This window comes from Ovis canadensis, chromosome 22 (genome assembly GCF_042477335.2).
Source record: "Ovis canadensis isolate MfBH-ARS-UI-01 breed Bighorn chromosome 22, ARS-UI_OviCan_v2, whole genome shotgun sequence".
Classification (NCBI taxonomy): domain Eukaryota; kingdom Metazoa; phylum Chordata; class Mammalia; order Artiodactyla; family Bovidae; genus Ovis; species Ovis canadensis.
The window spans coordinates 23,954,988-23,978,783 of record NC_091266.1 but is presented as its reverse complement, the minus strand read 5'-3'; the positions used below and the strand labels follow the sequence as shown (position 1 = coordinate 23,978,783).

The window sequence follows — 23,796 nt, the reverse complement described above, 5'->3', positions numbered from 1 at the left end:
CAAAAAATATACAAGCAACTCCTACAGCTCAACTCCAGAAAAATAAACGACCCAATCAAAAATGGGCCAAAGAACTAAACAGACATTTCTCCAAAGAAGACATACAGATGGCTAACAAACACATGAAAAGATGCTCAACATCACTCATTATCAGAGAAATGCAAATCAAAACCACAATGAGGTACCATTTCACACCAGTCAGAATGGCTGCGATCCAAAAGTCTATAAGCAATAGATGCTGGAGAGGGTGTGGAGAAAAGGGAACCCTCTTACACTGTTGGTGGGAATGCAAACTACTACAGCCACTATGGAGAAGTGTGGAGATTCCTTAAAAAATTGCAAATAGAACTGCCTTATGACCCAGCAATCCCACTGCTGGGCATACACACCGAGGAGACCAGAATTGAAAGAGACACATGCACCCCAATGTTCATCGCAGCACTGTTTATAATAGCCGGGACATGGAAGCAACCTAGATGTCCATCAGCAGATGAATGGATAAGAAAGCTGTGGTACATATACACAATGGAGTATTACTCAGCCATTGAAAAGAATACATTTGAATCAGTTCTAATGAGGTAGATGAAACTGGAGCCTATTATACAGAGTGAAGTAAGCCAGAAAGAAAAACACCAATACAGTATACTAACGCATATATATGTGGAATTTAGAAAGGTGGTAACGATAACCCTGTATGTGAGACAGCAAAAGAGACACAGATGTATAGAACAGTCTTTTGGACTCTGTGGGAGAGGGGGAGGGTGGGATGATTTGGGAGAATGGCATTGAAACATGTATGATATCATATATGAAACGAATCACCAGTCCAGGTTTGATGCATGATATTGGATGCTTGGGGCTGGTGCACTGGGATGACCCAGAGGGATGGTATGGGGAGTGAGGAGGGTGGGGGGTTCAGGATGGGGAACACGTGTATACCTGTGGCAGATTCATGCTGGTGTATGACAAAACAAATACAATATTGTAAAGTAATTAACCCCCAATTAAAATAAATTTATATTAAAAAAATAAATAAAATCACAGTAGTTATTAGATCTCCTACAAGATCTTGTTATTCAAGGGCATCACATAGAAACACAAACATTGCTCTGTCACAAAGCTAGTTTATTATTTGATTTCATTTAACGGGTTTCCTTTGTCTACCCATGTATTTTATTTTATTTTATGTGTTTGGAAACATTACTATTAGTGGGGTCCATTGCCTCAACAGTCTGCCAAAGGAGACCATGGTACGAATAGTTAGAAACTCCTACTAGCTTGTCTCCTGATTAGGGACATGCAAAAATTAGTATTAATTAATTAATTGATTTATTCACTCATTCATTCAACAGAGGTGTTTTGTGACAGATATTGTATTAGCCACTATCTGGGCATGACAATGGTTATGAATCTGCTCCTGCCCTCAAACCCACTAGAATTTATGGGTCAGTAAAAGACATAAAAGACATAGAAGAAAGCAGATGATTCCATTTCTGTGAAAGAGATGCACAAGGTGTTATGAAGGCAAAGAGAAAGAGCATCAGTTTAGAGTGGGTGTTTGACATTGGGGACTGGCAAATTTTCATGAAGATATAGTGTTTGTCCAAGTCCAAGAATGAGTAAGGACTGATTAAGCAAATATAATGAAAGTTAATGGAAGGTGTTCCATATTGAGGGAGTTACATATGCAAAGGCCTGGTCACTCAGAGGTTAAAGCCTCTGCCTGCAATGCGGGAGACCTGGGTCGGGAAGACCCCCTGGAGAAGGGAATGACAACCCACTCCAGTATTCTTGCCTGGAGAATCCCATGGATGGAGGAGCCTGGTGGGCTACAGTCCATGGGGTTGCAAAGAGTTGGACACGATTGTGTGACTTTACTTCCCTTCACTTCTCTACTTCCAGAGGGGCAGGCTTAGTATATTTAAGGGGCTGTACTTAGTTGAATACCCTGGGATAAACATGAGGAGGGTAGTGAGAGGGGCTAAAGTGGGAGGCGGGGGTTAGTCAATGGAGAATCTTCTGTGCTATGCCACAGAGCTCTGACTCAATAAGGAGGATTTTAGGTCACTGTAGTCAAATTCAGAGGAAGGAATGCTCTGATTTAGAAAGCTCACTAGGATGGCAGTGTAGAAAATGATTGGAAGGGCAAGTGTGAAGGAACAGAACTGTGGAGGCAGAGAACTAACTGATGAAGAAGCTGTAGTTATGATCTGGGTGAGAGCGAAGGGTTTGGCCAAGGTTAAAGCAGTAAAGAAAGAGGAAAATGAAAGAATTCAAGAAGCGTTTAAGGAATGATGACTTGGAGACTTGTAGGGTGACTGCCAGACGATCCTGGCATAGGCTTCACTGAGATGAAGAATGTTGCAGGGAAAGCGGATATATTTGGAGGGATACGTTCCATGTTAGATTTGATGAATTGAAGGTTTCTGTGAATAACCAAATTTTTGGACTGCAGGTGGAAGGAGATGTATTTGGTTTTATTTTATAGTTCTGTGATGGTTAAGTGGGCTCCCCAGGTGGCTCAGTGGTAAACAATCTGTCTGCTAAGGCAGGAAATGTGGGTTCAATCCCTGGGTCAGAAAGATCCCCTGGAGAAGGAAATGGAAACCCACTCCTGTATTCTTGCCTGGGAAATCCCAGGGACAGAGGAGCCTGGAAGGCTACAATCCATGGGGTCGCAAAAGAGTCAGACATGACCTAGCAACTACACAACGAGAAGGATGGGTTAAATGTCCTTTTCCAGATAGTTCTATAACCATCCAATTTATTCAGGATGGTTTCTTTCAAATAAATCCCTCTTTCAAATAAAATGGATTGACTATCCAAATGGCATGTGCCGAGAGAATTCATTGCCTTTAACGAATGGTTGATGGGAACCATTCACTTCAGCTGGTAAATGGAAATGCTCACCTTCCTTTGTCATAATTAGTTTTGAATGATGTCAGTTTGGATTATGCAAGATATACAATCATTGCCTGTCACTAAAATGCAAGAAATGGATCGAACTATGCAGAATGGTGTGCAACTCTGCTCTGCCTCTCCTGCAGGCTCAGCGGTACGAGGCAGCATCCACAATTTATGGACCACATACTCTGTCTGCTTATATCCAGCTTTTCAGAGTCCTTGCTAAGGCCATTGCTACGGTAATCAAAAATTGTATGTTTGTATGTCTCAGGAGTGGGGAGATGAAGAGGGAAGCAAAAAAGACCTTCGCTTTGAGTGTTTGGTTCTTTTAAAAATCTTTATATTTAAAAATATTATAGCTGTGAGGTATCTTTTAAAATTGAAACTGATAAAATGAATTCAGAGTCAGTTAGTCATCTTTGGGTGGTGACCACTTTTTTCACATATATTATCTCATATTATTCTTGCAATCATCATGTGAAGTATACAGTCATCATTTTCCCCCATTTTTCAGATGAGCAAATAGGTTCAGAGATGAGAATGATCAAGTTTGCTATAATTGAGAGTTGAGTGAGAGTTCCCTAATCCTGGTCAGTTTCTCTCCAATTGCTTCATGAATTGAGTGGTTTATCAATTCTGACATACCTGTTTTCTTTATTAGAACATCTCTGAAATTGGGATGTATCTTCCAATCAAAGGAATCGTACAATTATACATTAGCATGTTTTTACTTTCTTGGTGGTTCAAAAATAATAATAGTTATTAGAATCAATAGAGCCTTGGATTTGATAAAGTATAAGAGTTGTCTTCAACTGTACATATACATTGTATCTACCTAGAATATGTACACCTAAATGAATTTATTTAAAGAAACAACACTCTTGGAAATCTTACCTCTGGTATATAGTTTATATACAAAGGTTCATTCTGGTGGCAGAAGATTAGTCAATACGCAGGATAACGACTCTAAGATAATAAATGATCCTTGTATAATACCACATAAGCCCCAAAAAGCTTTTTGAAGCATAGCCAAGACAATAAAACCTTTTCAAAGAAAAAGCTTGGATATATCAAATTGAAACAAAACTGCTATTTCTGTAGGTCAAAACAGTGAAGTATTGGAAATTTCATATGCCTCCACCTAATTAGCTATTGACTGTGTATTTGAAATGTCAGTAGAAGGAATCTAAAGTATATAGGGTTGGCCAAAAAGTTCATTCAGGTTTTTTGTAATGTCTTATGGAAAAACCTGAATAAACTTATTAGCCAACCCAGTATCTTAATTACCTGATTATTGTTTTATCATAATATGCCTTTCAATTTTAGATCTGATACTTTCTTTTCAATTATTTTTAGTTTTTATCATAAAACCTGTACCTATTTGTAGAATACTCAGATTATAAAGATATGTATACACCTATAAGCTATCTCTAGAGATAACCACTGTTTAACTTTCATGCAATTACAGGTTTATAGCTCTTCCCATAGAAATAGAGGCATCAAATTTTATAGTGATATTTAGGAAGTGTGATTCACTTTGCAGAAACTTGTTTCAGAATTTTATGGTTATGTGTCTAAGAATATCTCTGTGATCTTGGGCCAAAAATACCACTGAGTGTCTGCAAACTTATTTTCCCATTTGCAAAATGGGAATGATAATGAGTAGATTATATGGCTGGTGTAAAGATTAAGTATATAGAGCAAGGATTAAAGTATATTAAATACATGTGAAGGGCTATTTAAAGTTTGAGATTAGAATTCTGATGGCACTATTAAAGGTGACACATTTTATGGAAAACATGGATTAAACTGGGCATGTTGTAGGCTGATTTTAACTTTTAAATTAAAACTATATTTGTTACATTCATTAATTAGCACAGAGAAGGAGTTAGGAAAATACTTGGTAGTGACTTTGGATAAGAGAGACTTAACACTTTCTGAATATTTAAAAGAATAATTACAATGTCACGTTACAGAGGCTGACCATGTGTTCCTATTCAGAGTCATACACGTAAAGAATGGTTGTCCCAGAGTCTAAACTCATGTAGCACGATTCCGAGCTTACACTCAGATTATGCTAATGAGGGGGGTGAAAGTGTTTCCTGTGACCGAAGTGTTCTTCTGTCACAAAAGTTAAAATTAAGGACATCCAGGCTCCTATTTCAGCAAAGTTCCCCTCATATTTTGTTACAGTTGTTAGCTCTTGGGAAGAGAGAGAAAAAGTGAAAGTGAAAGTGTGTGTGTGTGTGTGTGTGTGTGTGTTCCAGTGAAGACATTTTGAGGGGGATGTGGTCAGGGAAAAAGTTCTCTACTCTACATTGTACGCCTCTTAAGCAAATGCTCTCTGTTCTAGGATACTGTAGCCAATCTGAGCAGTGGTCCAGAGCCTCCGTTTTTTGAACAACTGATGTCTCCATTAATTCCAAATATTGTGGATAGAGCGCCTGCAGGCACAACTTTTGGGGATATCCTGCTGCCAGCAAACACTACATACAGAGTGGTAAGACTTGGAAAAGGATATTGGGATCCTTATGAAGCCTATATTTGAAGATGGGGGGAAGATGTTGTTTAAAAGTCACCACCTGCCTTGAATCATGCCACGGGCCAGTTTGTTAGCAATGATTTTGAAAATTGTTCTTATCTCTGCAGAGGCTCTGCAAACATGAGAATGGGGAAGTATTTATTTTTCAGATGGCAATTTTGGAAAAATTGAATTTCTAAAATTCAAATTGTTCCTTTTTTTTTTTTTTTAAAGATAGACATGGAACCATTCATTGCAGCATAGAAAAGTGGTTTCTTAAATCAAGGGTGGGAAAACACACAGAAATGAAGCAGGTTTTCTACCCCACTAGTGCTTTCATAGATCTTGTTTCTTGTAACTTTGCTAAATCATTTATTAGTTTCAATAGATTTTCTTTGGTGTGGATTCCTTAGAAATGTCTATGTGTAGTATGTCATCTGTGAATAAAAGCAGGTTGACTTCTTTTTTAGTTTCTTTTCTGGATACATTTTATTTCTTTCCTTATTGCATTGGCTAGAGTCTCCAATGCAATTTTGAAAAGAAGTTGTAAGAATGGACACCCTTATCTTGTTTCTAATCTTAGGAGGAAAAGTATTCAGTTATTAAGTATAATGTTTTCATCAGAATTTCTGCAGATGCCCTTTGTTAGGTTAAAAAATTCCCTTCTATGTCTACTTTGTTGAGAGTTTTTATGAAGAAATGGTGTTGACTATTTTCCAAATGCTTTTCTGTGTCTACTGAGATGATCATGTGGCTTTTGTTTTTTATCTATTAATAGGGTGTATTTTATTAGTTGATTTTCACATATTAAATAAATACCCTTTAGTCATGGTATACAATACTTTTTAGATGTTGTTAAATTTGGGCTTCCCTTGTAGCTCAGTCGGTAAAGAATCTGCCTGCAATGCAGGAGACCCGGGTTCCATGTCTGGGTGGGGAAGATCCCCTGGAGAAGGAAATGGCAACCCACTCCAGTTATCTTTGCCTGGAAAATCCCATGGACAGAGAGGCCTGGTGGGCTGCGGTCCACAGGGTCACAAAGAGTCGGGCACAACTGAGCAACTAATGCTTCACGACTAACACTTCACAAATTTGGTTTGCTAATATCTTTCTAAAGAGTTTTGTGCTCATGTTTATGAGGGGCATCTGTAGTCTTCTTTTCACGTGTTGTCTGCTCTTGCTATCAGGGTAATACTGGTATCAGAGAAGGAGTAGGAAGTGTTTCCTCTCATATTCTGAAAATGTATGTAAAAGATTATTATTTCTTCTTTAAATATTGGATCCGATTTACCAGCAAAGTCATTTAAATTTGGGTTTCTCTTTATGGCAAAAATTTAAATCAGTAATTCAATTTCTTTACTCAATTTAGGCATATTTAGATGTTCTATTTTTTCTTGGGTCAGTTGTATGTCTTTCTAGCAGTTTAATTTGTCTTTAGGAATTTTCCCATTTCTTTTAATTGTCTGATGTGTTGGGATAAACTTGTTCGTAGCATTTCCTTATAATTTGTTTAATTCCTGTAAGGTCGGTAATGATGTGCCCTCTTTCTTCCTGGTTTTGCAGACTTGTGTTTTAAAAGAGCCATCTTTTGCTTCATTGATTTTATCTGTTGTTTTTCCATTTCATTGATTTTTGCTCTAGTGTTTAATTTTCTTCCTTCTGCCTGCTTTGATTTTATTTTGGACTTCTTCTCATTTCTTAAGGTGGATGCTTAGGTTATTTTTATGTGTAGTGTTCTTTTATAAATTTCTCTGTTGGTTTTTTCTATGTATATTTTTACCTATTTTCCTGATATTAGGGACTTGGAAAAGAACTCTCTTTCTGCTCTTAACCTTCCACTCTCAATACTTCTGACAGCAATTGTGTGGAGGTTCCCCCCACAGTAATTGTGTGGAGGTTCTCCTCTTCCCTGTGGACACCAATTTGATGCCCTACAATTCAATTCTGATGTTATTTACTTGGAGGTAAGGGCTCAGTGGGCTTCCCTGTTGGCTCAGATAATAAAGAATCTGCCTGAACTTCAGGAGACCCAGGTTCGATCCCTGGGTTGGGAAGAGCCCCTGGAGAAGGGAATGGCTACCCCATTCCAGTATTCTTGCCTGGAGAATCCAATGGACAGAGGAGCTTCAGTCCATGGGGTTGCAGAGTTGGACCCATCTGAGCTACTAACACTTTGACTGTTTTTTTTTTTTTTGCATCTTTTTTTTAATTTATTTTTTTTAATTTTAAAATCTTTAATTCTTACATGCGTTCCCAAACATGAACCCCCCTCCCACCTCCCTCCCCACAATATCTCTCTGGGTCATCCCCATGCACCAGCCCCAAGCATGCTGCACCCTACGTCAGACATGGACTGGCGATTCAATTCTTACATGATAGTATACATGTTAGAATTCCCATTCTCCCAAATCATCCCACCCTCTCCCTCTCCCTCTGAGTCCAAAAGTCTGTTATACACATCTGTGTCTTTTTTCCTGTCTTGCATACAGGGTCGTCATTGCCATCTTCCTAAATTCCATATATATGTGTTAGTATACTGTATTGGTGTTTTTCTTTCTGGCTTACTTCACTCTGTATAATTGGCTCCAGTTTCATCCATCTCATCAGAACTGATTCAAATGAATTCTTTTTAACGGCTGAGTAATACTCCATTGTGTATATGTACCACAGCTTTCTTATCCATTCATCTGCTGATGGACATCTAGGTTGTTTCCATGTCCTGGCTATTATAAACAGTGCTGTGATGAACATTGGGGTACATGTGTCTCTTTCAATTCTGGTTTCCTCGGTGTGTATGCCCAGCAGTGGGATTGCTGGGTCATAAGGTAGTTCTATTTGCAATTTTTTAAGGAATCTCCACACTGTTCTCCATAGTGGCTGTACTAGTTTGCATTCCCACCAACAGTGTGGGAGGGTTCCCTTTTCTCCACACCCTCTCCAGCATTTATTGCTTGCAGATTTTTGGATCGCAGCCATTCTGACTGGTGTGAAGTGGTACCTCATTGTGGTTTTGATTTGCATTTCTCTAATAATGAGTGATGTTGAGCATCTTTTCATGTGTTTGTTAGCCATCCGTATGTCTTCTTTGGAGAAATGTCTATTTAGTTCTTTGGCCCATTTTTTGATTGGGTCGTTTATTTTTCTGGAATTGAGCTGCATAAGTTGCTTGTATATTTTTGAGATGAGTTGTTTGTCAGTTGCTTCATTTGCTATTATTTTCTCCCATTCCGAAGGGTGTCTTTTCACCTTGCTTATATTTTCCTTTGTTGTGCAGAAGCTTTTAATTTTAATTAGATCCCATTTGTTTATTTTTGCTTTTATTTCCAGAATTCTGGGAGGTGGATCATAGAGGATCCTGCTGTGATTTATTTCTGAGAGTGTTTTGCCTATATTCTCCTCTAGGAGTTTTATAGTTTCTGATCTTACATTTAGATCTTTAATCCATTTTGAGTTTATTTTTGTGTACAGTGTTAGAAAGTGATCTAGTTTCATTCTTTTACAAGTGGTTGACCAGTTTTCCCAGCACCACTTGTTAAAGAGATTGTCTTTACTCCATTGTATATTCTTGCCTCCTTTGTCAAAGATAAGGTGTCCATATGTGTGTGGATTTATTTCTGGGCTTTCTATTTTGTTCCATTGATCTATATGTCTGTCTTTGTGCCAATACCATACTGTCTTGATGACTGTGGCTTTGTAGTAGAGCCTGAAGTCAGGCAAGTTGATTCCTCCCGTTCCATTCTTCTTTCTCAAGATTGCTTTGGCTATTCGAGGTTTTTTGTATTTCCATACAAATCTTGAAATTATTTGTTCTAGTTCTGTGAAAAATGTGGCTGGTAGCTTGACAGGGATTGCATTGAATTTGTAAATTGCTTTGGGTAGTATACTCATTTTCACTATATTGATTCTTCCGATCCATGAACATGGTATATTTCTCCATCTATTAGTGTCCTCTTTGATTTCTTTCATCAGTGTTTTATAGTTTTATATATATAGGTCTTTAGTTTCTTTAGGTAGATATATTCCTAAGTATTTTATTCTTTTCGTTGCAATGGTAAATGGAATTGTTTCCTTAATTTCTTTTTCTACTTTCTCATTATTCGTGTATAGGAATGCAAGGGATTTCTGTGTGTTGATTTTATATCCTGCAACTTTACTATATTCATTGATGATCTCTAGTAATTTTCTGGTGGAGTCTTTAGGGTTTTCCATGTAGAGGATCATGTCATCTGCAAACAGTGATAGTTTTACTTCTTCTTTTCCAATAGGAGCACCGCAATATGTAAGACAAATGCTAACAAGTATGAAAGGGGAAATTAACAATAACACAATAATAGTGGGAGACTTTAATACCCCACTCACACCTATGGACAGATCAACTAAACAGAAAATTAACAAAGAAACGCAAACTTTAAATGATACATTAGATCAGTTAGATCTAATTGATATCTACAGGACATTTCACCCCAAAACAATGAATTTCACCTTTTTTTCAAGTGCTCATGGAACCTTCTCCAGGATAGATCACAACCTGGGCCATAAATCTAAACTTGATAAATTCAAAAAAATCGAAATCATTCCAAGCATCTTTTCTGACCATAATGCATTAAGATTAGATCTCAATTACAGGAGAAAAACTATTAAAAATTCCAACATATGGAGGTTGAACAACACACTTCTGAATAACCAACAAATCACAGAAGAAATCAAAAAAGAAATCAAAATATGCATAGAAACTAATGAAAATGAAAACACAACAACCCAAAACCTGTGGGACACTATAAAAGCAGTGCTAAGAGGAAAGTTCATAGCAATACAGGCATACCTCAAGAAACAAGAAAAAACTCAAATAAACAACCTAACTCTACAACTAAAGCAACTAGAAAAGGAAGAGTTGGAGAACCCCAGAGTGAGTAGAAGGAAAGAAATCTTAAAAATTAGGGCAGAAATAAATGCAAAAGAAACAAAAGAGACCAGAGCAAAAATCAACAAGGCCAAAAGCTGGTTCTTTGAAAGGATAAATAAAATTGAGAAACCATTAGCCAGACTCATCAAGAAGCAAAGAGAGAAAAATCAAATCAATAAAATTAGAAATGAAAATGGAGAGATCACAACAGACAACACAGAAATACAAAGGATCATAAGAGACTACTATCAGCAGTTGTATGCCAATAAAATGGACAACGTGGAAGAAATGGACAAATTCTTAGAAAAGTACAATTTTCCAAAACTGAACCAGGAAGAAATAGAAAATCTTAACAGACCCATCACAAGCACGGAAATTGAAACTGTAATCAGAAATCTTCCAGCAAACAAAAGCCCAGGTCCAGACGGCTTTACAGCTGAATTCTACCAAAAATTTCGAGAAGAGCTAACACCTATCTTCCTCAAACTCTTCCAGAAAATTGCAGAGGAAGGTAAACTTCCAAACTCATTCTATGAGGCCACCATCACCCTAATACCAAAACCTGACAAAGATGTCACAAAAAAAGAAAACTACAGGCCAATATCACTGATGAACATAGATGCAAAAATCCTCAACAAAATTCTAGCAATCAGAATCCAGCAACACATTAAAAAGATCATACACCATGACCAAGTGGGCTTTATCCCAGGGATGCAAGGATTCTTCAATATCCGCAAATCAATCAATGTAATTCACCACATTAACAAATTGAAAAATAAAAACCATATGATTATCTCAATAGATGCAGAGAAGGCCTTTGACAAAATTCAACATCCATTTATGATAAAAACTCTCCAGAAAGCAAGAATAGAAGGAACATACCTCAACATAATAAAAGCTATATATGACAAACCCACAGCAAACATTATCCTCAATGGTGAAAAATTGAAAGCATTTCCCCTAAAGTCAGGAACAAGACAAGGGTGTCCACTTTCACCGCTACTATTCAACATAGTTCTGGAAGTTTTGGCCACAGCAATCAGAGCAGAAAAAGAAATAAAAGGAATCCAAATTGGAAAAGAAGAAGTAAAACTATCACTGTTTGCAGATGACATGATCCTCTACATGGAAAACCCTAATGACTGTTTGTTTGTTTGTTTTTCCCACAAAGGCTCAGTTCCACAAGACAGCACCCTCTCTGCCCAGCTCATTCTCCCCATACATACATATTTCAGACACCAATGGTAAATCCAAGTTGTCACCTGTGCGTCTAACAGCCTAGTTATAAATTGAAGATGCTCTGGCTATAAACTGGAGATTCTCCTTCTCAGGTTTAATAACTTGCTACAACAGCTCACAGAACTTTGGAAAATAGTCTACTTACTAGATCACTAGCTGATTATAAAAAAGATACAACTCAGGAACAACCCATGGAAGAGATGCGTAGAGCAAGGTATAGGGGAAGAAATGCAGAGCTTCTCCAGGCGCTCCGCCTTCCAGAATCTCTGTGCGTTCACCAGTCTGGAAGCTCTCTGAATCCCATGCTTCAGGGACTTTTGTGGAGGCTCCCTTACCTGGGCATGATTGATTAAATCATTGGCCATGGGTGGTTAACTCGCCCTCTAGCTCTTTTCCCTCCCCAGAGTTCAGGGAGTTTGAGTTGAAAGGTCTAACTCTCTAATCACATGGTTTGTTCCCCTGACAACTAACTCCCATTCTGTGGTTATACAGAAGCCCCCAGCCACCAGTCATCTTATTTTCATCCAGAAAGACACTTTAGTAGACATTTTATGGCCTTCCCGACTCTGGTTGAACTGTAGTAACACAGAGGATGAGCACAACCCTGGTAAGAAAACCAAAAACTTGTACTGTGCTTACCCTAAGTTTAGTTTTAATGAATAAACATTTCTCAGTTTGCAGTTATTTGAAGTGCCCAAATGGTTGTTTTTAGAGTTACGTGTGATCCAGCAGTCCCACTTCGGGAGTATATCCAGAGGAAACTCTGATTTGAAAAGATACATGCACCCCAGTGTTCATGGCAGCACTGTTTACAATGGCTCAGGCATGGAAGCAACCTAAATGTCCTTCAACAAATGAAAGGCTAAAGAAGATGCGGTGTATATAATATCAGCCATGAAAGAGGAGGAAACAATGCCATTTGCAGCAGCAGGGATGGACCCAGAGCTTATCATACTAAGTGAAACAAATGTCATATGGTATCACACATGGAATCTAAAATATGATACAAACAAACTTACTTACAAAACAGAAACAGACTCATAGCCATAGAAAATAAACTTTGGGGTGCCAAAGGGAAAAGGGATGGTGGGGGGGGGAATAAGGAATTTGTGATTAGCAGATACAAACTACCATGTAGAAAATAAACAATAAGTTCAACTGTATAGCACAGGGAACTATATTCAATATCTTTTAATAACCTATAATAAACTAAAATGAAAGTGAGTATGAAAAAATATATAATTGATCACTGTATACCAGAAATGAATATAACATTGTAAACCAACTATATTTAAAAAAATAAAATTTAAAAGTGGTGATTTTTGATAGTTTTGTCAAAATACATAGTGGCTTTTCAGGGAAAGGACATACTGACCTCCTCATGCTATCATGTGAGAAATGTCTGTTCTATACCACTACCATTAGGAAAGTTACAACCAACCTAGACAGCATATTCAAAAGCAGAGACATTACTTTGCCAACAAAGATCTGTCTAGTCAAGGCTATGGTTTTTCCAGTAGTCATGTATGGATGTGAGAGTTGGACTGTGAAGAAAGCTGAGCACCAAAGAACTGATGTTTTTGAACTGTGGTGTTGGAGAAGACTCTTGAGAGTCCCTTGGAGTGCAAGGAGATCCAACCAGTCCATTCTAAAGGAGATCAGTCCTGGGATTTCTTTGGAAGGAATGATGCTAAAGTGGAAACTCCAGTACTTTGGCCACCTGATGTGAAGAGTTGACACATTGGAAAAGACTCTGATGCTGGGAGGGATTGGGGGCAGGAGGAGAAGGGGATGATAGAGGATGAGATGGCTGGATGGCATCACTGACTCAACGGACATGAGTCTGAGTGAACTCCGGGAGTTGGTGATGGACAGGGAGGCCTGGCGTGCTGTGATTCATGGGGTCACAAAGAGTCGGACGCAACTGAACTGAACTGACCATTTGAATTTGCACATTATCTGAGGTGGGGTTGTCTTTCATTGTTAAGGTGAGTGTGAGTGAACAGGAATTATGATGGTAGGGAAAAAATCAAGGACAAGAACATGTAAGGATTAGGAAAATTTGGCTAATCATGAAAATTTTATTTTTTAAGTGAACCATGGTATGATTTGCAGAGATGATTGTTGTATATAGAGTGATTTTTGCAGAAAATTCTAACTGCTTTTGAAACATTTTGCTGGCTGGTGAGGCAGGCTAATTTGATAATCTCATTGGTGAAAATGAAGAAAATCGGAAAAAATAAATTGATGGTAGTTATTCAGGGGAGTTACCAGTAAATAATTGAGCTGAACATCTCTATTTAGATGGTCATCATTGATTATGAACACATGGAATATTTTTCTTAAAAAATGGTTTTAATATGGGCTAGGTCTAGGAGGATAGGTAGGAGTTTATAGTGCCCATCAAGAGACCTGGATCTCCTGCATTGCAGACAGGTTCTTTACTGACTGAGCCACCAGGGAAGCCCCAAGACATACCGCCTGTATGTATATGGACTTTAAGGGCTTAAGGTGGAACAACAGGTGGGAACTTACTGTAAAAGGTATTTTTTTGATGTATAAATGACACACAGTAACACATCTTTAAAGAGTACAGTTTGGTAAGTTTTCACTATTAAGGGCATCTACTTCTTGAGTAATCTTTCAGTTCAGTTCAGTCATTCAGTTGTGTCTGACTCTTTGTGACCCCATCAACTGCAGCATGCCAGGCCTCCCTGTCCATCACCAACTCCTGGAATTCACCCAAACTCATGTCCGTTGAGTCAGTGATGCCATCCAGCCATCTCATCCTCTGTCATCCCCTTCTCCTCCTGCCCCCAATCCCTCTCAGCATCAGAGTCTTTTCCAATGAGTCAACTCTTTGCATGAGGTGGCCAAAGTACTGGACTTTCAGCTTTAGCATCATTGCAGTTTCAGCTTTAGCATCAGTCCTTCCAAAGAACATCCAGGACTGATCTTCTTTAGGATGGACTGGTTGGATCTCCTTGCACTCCAAGGGACTCTCAAGAGTCTTCTCCAACACCACAATTCAAAAGCATCAATTCTTCGGCACTCAGCTTTCTTCATAGTCCAACTTTCACATCCATACATGACTACTGGAAAAACCATAGCCTTGACTAGACGGACCTTTGTTGGCAAAGTAATGTCTCTGCTTTTGAATATGCTGTCTAGGTTGGTCATAACTTTCTTTTTTCTTTTTTTTCCTTTGTTGATAATCCCCATAGTCTCTTTTTTTTTTAGTTTTTTATTTTTTAAATTTTAAAATCTTTAATTCTTACATGCGTTCCCAAACATGAACCCCCCTCCCACCTCCCTCCCCACAACATCTCTCTGGGTCATCCCCATGCACCAGCCCCAAGCATGCTGCACCCTGCGTCAGACATAGACTGGCGATTCAATTCTTACATGATAGTATACATGTTAGAATTCCCATTCTCCCAAATCATCCCACCCTCTCCCTCTCCCTCTGAGTCCAAAAGTCTGTTATACACATCTGTGTCTTTTTTCCTGTCTTGCATACAGGGTCGTCATTGCCATCTTCCTAAATTCCATATATATGTGTTAGTATACTGTATTGGTGTTTTTCTTTCTGGCTTACTTCACTCTGTATAATTGGCTCCAGTTTCATCCATCTCATCAGAACTGATTCAAATGAATTCTTTTTAACGGCTAAGTAATACTCCATTGTGTATATGTACCACAGCTTTCTTATCCATTCATCTGCTGATGGACATCTAGGTTGTTTCCATGTCCTGGCTATTATAAACAGTGCTGCAATGAACATTGGGGTACATGTGTCTCTTTCAATTCTGGTTTCCTCGGTGTGTATGCCCAGCAGTGGGATTGCTGGGTCGTATGGCAGTTCTATTTCCAGTTTTTTAAGGAATCTCCACACTGTTCTCCATAGTGGCATAGTAGTAGTAGTAGTGTAGTAGTTTGCATTCCCACCAACAGTGTAAGAAGGTTCCTTTTTCTTCCAGCATTTATTGCTTGTAGACTTTTGGATCACAGACATTCTGACTGGAGTGAAATGGTACCTGATTGTGGTCATAACTTTCTTTCCAAGGAGTAAGTGTCTTTTAATTTCATGGCTGCTGTCACCATCTGCAGTGATTTTGGAGCCCCCCCCCCCCCAACAAAAAGTCTAACACTGTTTCCACTGTTTCCCCATCTATTTCCCATGAAGTGATGGGACCAGATGCCATGATCTTCGTTTTCTGAATGTTGAACTTTAAGGCAACTTTTTCACTCTCCTCTTTCACTTTCATCAAGAGGCTTTTTAGCTCCTCTTCACTTTCTGCCATAAGGGTGGTGTCATCTGCATATCTGAGGTTATTGATATTTCTCCCAGCAATCTTGATTCCAGCTTGTGTTTCTTCCAGTCCAGCGTTTCTCATGATGTACTCTGCATATAAGTTAAATAAGCAGGGTGACAGTATACAGCTTTGACACACTCCTTTTCCTATTTGGAACCAGTCTGTTGTTCCATGTCCAGTTCTAACTGTTGCTTCCTGACCTGCATATAGGTTTCTCAAGAGGCAGGTCAGGTGGTCTGGTACTCCCATCTCTTTCAGAAGTTTCCACAGTTTATTGTGATCCACACAGTCAAAGGCTTTGGCATAGTCAATATTAGTAATTTCTGTATCTTGAGGAATTTTTCCATTTCATTTCATCTAAGTTATTTGAATTTGTATATCTATATCTTCATCTATATCTGACTCTACCAAAAGCAAATTATTGATCCAAAATTCTGAAGTAATTTACTGGGTCCAAGTTCCTGTTCCCATTGTTACAAGGGTATGTTCTCTAATATTCTCAGAAGTTTCAATTAAATACAATATAATCTCTACAGGTACCCAGACTCCTAGGAATGTTTAATGGCTCAAATATGAGCATGGAAAAGTACTATTATTAGAACTCATGAAATCAGTTTTTGTTTTCAGGGAGAAGTTGTTGAAGTTACCTTTGTAGGTGCTAACCCAAAGAATTCAGCAGAAAACCGGGTAAGCATTAATGATTCTTTTTACGAATTTAAGTCCACTTCTTTAGCCTTTCACTTGCGTATCCCTCTGAAGATTAAAAGACAAAGATTAAATGTTCCAACTTGCTTTTCATCGTATTTTATAGGTGTGAAAATTTTCAGGGGGAACAGTTACTGTAGAGCTGGGTCTAAAAAGATAGACCCCAGGAAACATTTAATTGGCTCTACTTAGGACCTCTTGTAGCACAATGCATAGAAAACTGCGTGGTCTCTTGAGATGATGTAGATTTGAATACAATTCCCATTTATGAATTCCAAATTTAAAACTACTGAATCTGGTAAGCTAATCCAAGGGCCAGTGTGAAGTGTATCTCTGGTTCCTTTTCACCGCTCTTTGGCTCCTCTCCTCTTCTGCACTCCTGACTGTGGTCCTGCCTCCACTGTTGTGGAATGATCACGGATCCCCGAGCAGACACTCTAATGACTGGAGCCCTGGCCCACGTGCTCTCCTTTTTCTTGCACTGGCCATTTCCCTGCTCTTTGCTACTGGCACTAATAGAGTGTTTATTTATTAATCTTGCAAAAATGACATGAGAAATACAGATTCCATGTAAAAACAGACAGTACAGAAGTTCTTTAATAGACTGTGAAAACACCTCTTTTCATGAACATTTTTAGATGCAATCGCAGTTACCGGTTTCTTACATATCATTTCATACTTCTTGTCATATATCTGTATTTATGTATATGATGAAGTATATAATATCTATAAATAAAATGAAGTAATTTTATTCCTCTGGAACTCCCTTGGAATGTTCTTATAACTACACAAGCAATAATTAGATATGTTCTATCTGTAAGATTTCAAACAGTAAAGAAATATATAGAGGAAAAAGAAAATGGGTCCATGAAAGTGATTTCAAGGTGAGATTTTTTTTTCTGTGGCAGAGAATGCATTAACTCTATGGAAGAGTCATTCCTCCCAGAGCCCATTGTTGCTTATAATCCAAAATGCCTTTCTTTCAAATGAGCCTTCCCATTTCTGTTTATTAAAATAGGATTCCTTTGATAAAAGTTGTGACAATGTGACATTGTCAGATATTATATTGGGAAAGATTTTTCTACTGCTTGGATAGTCAGCATGCACCTGTTTGAAATAATTTCTCTAGGCAGTCAAGTCATGCCAGAATATTTACATGTTTACAGCATTATTTTCTAAAGATATTAAAGTGTTTTAGCAAGAATGCAGGATTAGCTATCACCTGACATCCTTAGGGTTGAGAAATACTATCATCATTGTTGCCTGGAGAAGCAGGAGACTAAATTACTTAAAGAACCATGAGAACAGAATTAATTCCTAAGGCTGTTTTGGGACTTGGCATAAAACCAATTTTTGGTTCCCTTTACTATTAGTGATCATCACATCCTTACCACCATGTGTTGAATGCTTACCATGTGCAGGTACTAGGCTAAAGGCTTTATTTACATACATCATCACATGAATCTGTTTAATCCTCCCTTCTACTCAGTGAGATACATTTTATTATCTTTGTTTTACAGATGAATAAAGTGAGACTGGGAGAAATTAATTAACTTGCATGAACTAATTGTGTATCTAGAAGAGAGTAAGTCTGGGAGGCGAGGAGAGGATGTTCACAGAGTTTGCATGTTTGGCATCCTAGCCTTGTTCTCTGATCTGCACTCTAGACCTATACACTGGGGCCCTTCCTGTTTCCTTCTCCACTGAAGGCCTTGCCAGTGTCACTCTGCCCTAAATGGCCATGAACAATTCTCTTTTCAAGTCACTGTGGTTATGGAAACTTTTTTTTTTTCATTGAATATTATCCATTAGTTGAGTAATCGGGGCTTCCCTGGTAGCTCAGAGGTAAAGAATCTGCCTTCAGTGCAAAGACCCAGGTTCAATTCCTGGAGAATAAAATGGCAACCCATTCCAGAATTCTTGCCGGGAGAATCCCATGGATTCTCATGGAAGAACCTGGCAGGCTACAGTCAGTGGGGTCACAAAGAGTCAGACACGACTGAGTGGGTAATTAAAGGTGAGTAATTAAAGAAGAATTTTAAAGAATCCCATGGTCCAGCCAGCTATAAATAAGTGACCCATTCAGCAAAGTTTTATTTGAGCACCTGTAAATGGTTGTAATGGATAAAGGTGAATTAGACACAAGTTCTGGCTTCCCAGGTGGCTCAGTGGTAAACAATCCATCTGTCAAGCAGGAGATACAACTTTGACCTTGGGAAGATCCCCTGGAGAAGGAAATGGCAACTCACTCCAGGAGGCTTGCCTGGGAAATCCCACGGACAGAGGAGCCTGGCGGGCTACATGGGGTCACAAAAGAGTCGGCTACGACTTTATCAACTAAACAACAACAACAACCTGAACTTAAGGGCCACGATCTAAAGATTTTTAAGGAAAATTGGAGATTCATGGTGCTTGTATGTCTTATTATTATATTATTTAAGTATGTGCTTTATTTGAAGCTGAATTCTTGGTCTAAAACAAATTACTATGACCAATGTGGAAAATTTTATTTCCACTGGGAAAATAAAATCTGCTTATGATGTGGTTTCTAGGCATCCGTTATGACAAAATATAAGGATTGCTTTTAGCTCCCCAGGAGTAAGAAGATTTACATATGCTTTTCAATTCTTTCACTCAGACTAGTAACTCATTTACCTGGAGATGTAAAGATGAGGAAATTTCCCCATTTTTCCCTCCTAAATCTGGAGGTGCCTAGAGAAGGTCTTAAAGTACAGATCAATGAACATGTCAGAAATGGTTTGCTGCCTTTTCTAAATCTTGTTTTATTTACTCTCTTCTTTGCTCTAATTTCCAAAATTTGCTGTCAGCTCTAAAATTGTTCTTCGTTCAATTTTCTAAAGAGAAGTCATGGTTTTTAACAGACTGGATGAGTTAACATTCTGAAGATATTGCATAGATTGTTAAGAGGAACACCTGAGGATTTGCATGAAATTCTAATACATATACTCATCAGGTCTTGGGAGGTTAGCAGTGGTCAACAGGGGATTTGGGGGTTTCTACAGTTAGATTTCTTCTGTGACTGTGCAATGTCTGATCACTTATATTAATTGCATTTCAGACACATCAGACCTTCCTCACTGTGGAGAAATATGAGGCCACATCAGCAACATGGCAGATAATACATAATGATGCCTCCTGGGAGACTCGGTGAGCATGTCTGTTGAATATTTTGTCTTTCAAGCCCTGAAAAGAGTTGGTTAGTAATACAGAGAAGACAAATGGGAAGACTGGCTCAGTGCATGATATTAATGATATCAAATTCCCCCAAAGCCTTCTGGCTTTATTTAGTTGATTTACTAGATTTCATCTTGATCCTATTTTTCTACAAAACAATGTGCTGCGTGCATCTGTAAGATTAGGTGCTAATGAGGTTATGACCTCCATGCTTACAAATATCTGTTAGTTTTGTTTTTTTTCCATGGTCACAGACATAACCCCTAAAAGCTAATTAGTCTTCCTGCAAAGTGGTTGCAAGGCCTCCTGGTGGAAGGTGTATGAGATAGTTCTGTGGAGCTTGATATTTCCCCTGAGATAATAATGAGTCTATACTTACCATCTGTTGCATGTTTGTATGTGGTCATTGGTTCTTGATTTGAATTACTAAAATACAATAAGCTTGAGTGTTTAATTCTTGCTGACCCAGTAGGAAAGGAATATGCTTATAGAGTTTCCTCAGAGAAACTTTTCTCTGTACTTTTTGTTATCAAATACCTGAGCTGAATAGATAATATGAAGATTTGAAAATATATTTGGAAATGTTTCCATTCCTATGTATATAAATTTTATACCATGGAACAGTAATATGGACATGAGCAAAATTTTTGGTCATTTGGTCTAATTCAAATGACCTCAAACTAAGTGATTATTTGAATGTTAGTTTGGTTTCCATGGTTAATGGAAAATAGAGATTTGACCTTATTGTGGCCTATTTGATGGCCTCCCAAAATTATGGGCATAATGTTTACTCTCTGATCTTTAAGACTCTATGTAATATTTAAACAAGTAATATGTGCATATTTATTGTTAAAATATGGTTATACAGGTAACAAAAAAGGATAATTTAGTTTCAAAAGCCTGAAGTCAGAATGGTAGTTAACACCAAGGAAACGTAGTAGTCAGCCTTTTCGCAAGCAGCACTACCACCAGCAATTTTAGAGAACTCTGGACCTGTCACTGAGGAAACATAGGATGCTGAGCACAGCCTTTCTGCCCAGGGGGTTTATCCTCTACATAACCAAGGGTATCAGTCAGTTTGCCCCCGTGCCTCTCTGTATTTAGTAGCTGACCTCCCTGCCATGATCTACAAGGAGCAACGTGATCTGATTCCATCTGATTCTGTCATCTCAACCATTCTGCCCTGATCCTGCTCGTGCTTTCTGTCTCTTGGCTGCACCGACTTTGCTTCTGCTTCAGACACTTAGCATTCTCTGTTCCTTCTTTCTAGAATGTTCTACTAGACATGTGTGCGTTCAGTATAAAGGACGTCTCCTTAGAGATACCTCTCTTACTTTCTTCATGTCACTTATCTTTTTAACTTTACTTTTAAATTATTTATTCTTTTTGGCTACGTTGGGTCTTCAATCGCTGCCCTCAGGCTTTCTCTAGTTGCAGCAAGCAAGAACTACACTTCATTGCGGTGCATGGCCCTCTCCTTGCAATGGCTTCTCTTGTTGTGGACGGCACAGGCTCTAGGGCACATGGGCTCAGAAGTTGTGGTGCTTGGGCTTCGTTGCTCTGCCGCATGTAGGATCTACCCAGACCAGGGATGGAAATTATATCTCTTGCCTTGGCAGGCGGATTCCTAACCACTTGACCACGAGGGAAACCCCTCACATTTCCCTTTTAAAATTATCTGTTGGTTTGCTTTTTTATTGCTTTTTACTATGCTTGTCCTAGTTTGGCCATAAGCTCTGTGAAACTTTGGACCATGTCTGTCTCGTTCACTACAGCCTTCTCAGTACCTCTAGCATAGCGTCTGGCACATGAACTCATGAAATGCATATTTTGAACAACTGAATCTAGATGCAAAAAGTGTCAAGTTGAAGTAGAGGATGGCAAGGGCTGAAGGGCTGCTATAGCAGTTCTAAAGCAGGGGACATCTTTTGTTCTGAATATCGGGTAAAGCTGTCCTAGGATGGATAGAATTTAGGAGGTTAGGTAGAACAAGTAAAGATATTTCTACAAATGACTGTTTTTTGAAGATCTGCTTCTAGAGAGTATTTATCTCTGTTTTGTTCATTGCTATATTCTCAATATCTAGTAGAGTGCCTTGCTTATTGTCAGTACTCTTTTAATATTCATTTATTGACTAATCGAACACTTTTTAATCACACATTTTTAAGAGTAAAATTGGGTTTGTTTGTTTCCTACCAACAGTTTCTATTGGCACAAAGGATTACTGGGTCTTAGCAATGCAACGATACAGTGGCACATTCCAGATACTGCCCAGCCTGGAAGCTACAGGATAAAATACTTTGGACACAGTCGGAAGCAGGATTTACTCAAGCCCGCTGTCCTACTTTCGTTTGAAAGCAGCCCCTCTGTTTTTGAAGTCATAACTACTTGGTGAAAAGTTGATAAAACATTTAAAGAGCAGCTGTACTCTGTATGATTTCTATGACTGATTTCATGTGAATGTAATCTATTATGATGACTTCAGTAATTGTCCTTTGGGGACAGATAGTTTACAGCTAATGGGACAGGTATGTGTGTGTGTATGAGAGAGAGAAAGAGAGAGAGAGAGAGAGAGAGAGGTGTATCCTGTTTACCTTGCTGTTGTAGCTTACTTTTACCTTATGGTTTCTGCCTAAAGCATAATTTCCCTTGGGGCCCTGTGGCTATTTTAAGAGACAGTTCTCATCAATATGGAACCTCTGAGATGTTAGTGAGAGTGGTTGAAGATGTGTGAACAATGTTTAAACTATTTATTTATAGAAATTATGGAATGTTAGCACTTAAAAAGCTGAAAGATGTTATCTACTTGGATCCTTCATTTTATAAATGGAAAAATGAAGTTTTATGGACTTAAGATTAGCATAAGGCTAGAGCCTTTCCTTTCATTCACATTTAAAAAGTATTTATATAAACATTGACCATAAATGTGTAAGCCTAGTTAGAGAAAGTTAGCATGCCAGTTTTTCCTATATTGAGGGGTAGCCTTTCCAAGCAGTCACCCTGGCATTGATATGGCCGATCCAGAGTTGTTTTGGATGTTCAAATCATTTCTGGAATTGCCTTTAGAGCCCAACTGTGGGAAAGTCAGACTTGTAATATTTTGATCTTGCCTATGTTTCCCTAAGTGCCCTTATCCCACTGAATTGAGTCTCATATTCCCATGACGTGTTCTCAGTGATTTTGGATTGTTTTCACTAATCTAATTCTCTGAAAACCCACAAAGTTTTGTTATTAGTGTAGATACTAAAATGAAAGTGATATGGGCTTGAAAGGAGTCCTCGAAGAAGAGGCTCTGAATTCATTTATCTGTCGTTACTTATTCACTCACTCACTCATGGACCTGTTCAATCATAGCATATTTATGAAGGCATGTTCTCATTCCCAGCACTGTACTAGTGTGGCTCTGACAATTAGATATTTAGGATGAATGTATGTGTCAAAAGGTCACTATTTCAAAGGAGAAAATATTCAATTCAATGTGTAAATTCTGGGGAGGCATTGAAAAATCAATAATCTTCAGATCACATCTTGTATATCACCTTTGCTGAGTATTCTATTTAGGGGGTAAACTGAGGCTCCAGGCAATTTGGAAAAACCTGTTTTGAAAGCTATTTTGGGGTATTGTGAAATATCCAGTCTAATGTCCCGAAGAATAAGCTATGACGATCTGATATTGATTGCCTGAGAGTAGTAATTGCATTTAAAATTATCCAAGTTAGCTAAGAGCTCCCAGGTTGCAAAATAAATTTCTCAAAGCTGAGTCATGCTTTTGCATGGGTACAAATGCTTTAGCATTTTTTGGAAAAATCAACTTTTCCTTAAAAAATAGCTTTCAAGTTTGAAAATAATAATGATACCAATAATAATATTTACATCTATTCACATAAGACTTAACATGCTATATTGTACCTGGAACATTTTTTGATGAATCAGTGCTCTAGAGCAGGGGTCTGCAGCCTCCAGAATCTAATGCCTGATGATCTGAGGTAGAGCTGATATAATAATAGAAATAA

At 38.3% G+C, this 23,796-nt stretch overlaps 1 protein-coding gene across 3 annotated transcripts in view; it reads left to right on the top strand.

The window, feature by feature from the left end:
- Positions 1–22,204, top strand: part of ASAH2 (N-acylsphingosine amidohydrolase 2) — a 123,107-nt gene extending 100,903 nt beyond the window's left edge. For all 3 annotated transcript variants that reach the window (XM_069567865.1, XM_069567864.1, XM_069567863.1), the window contains 5 exons: positions 3,048–3,143; positions 5,258–5,404; positions 16,511–16,570; positions 19,668–19,756; positions 21,986–22,204. In XM_069567865.1, the coding sequence (XP_069423966.1) occupies positions 3,048–3,143; positions 5,258–5,404; positions 16,511–16,570; positions 19,668–19,756; positions 21,986–22,178 (585 nt within the window). In that variant the 3' untranslated portion in view covers positions 22,179–22,204. The remainder of the gene's footprint in view (positions 1–3,047; positions 3,144–5,257; positions 5,405–16,510; positions 16,571–19,667; positions 19,757–21,985) is intronic.
- Positions 22,205–23,796: the final 1,592 nt, after the last annotated feature.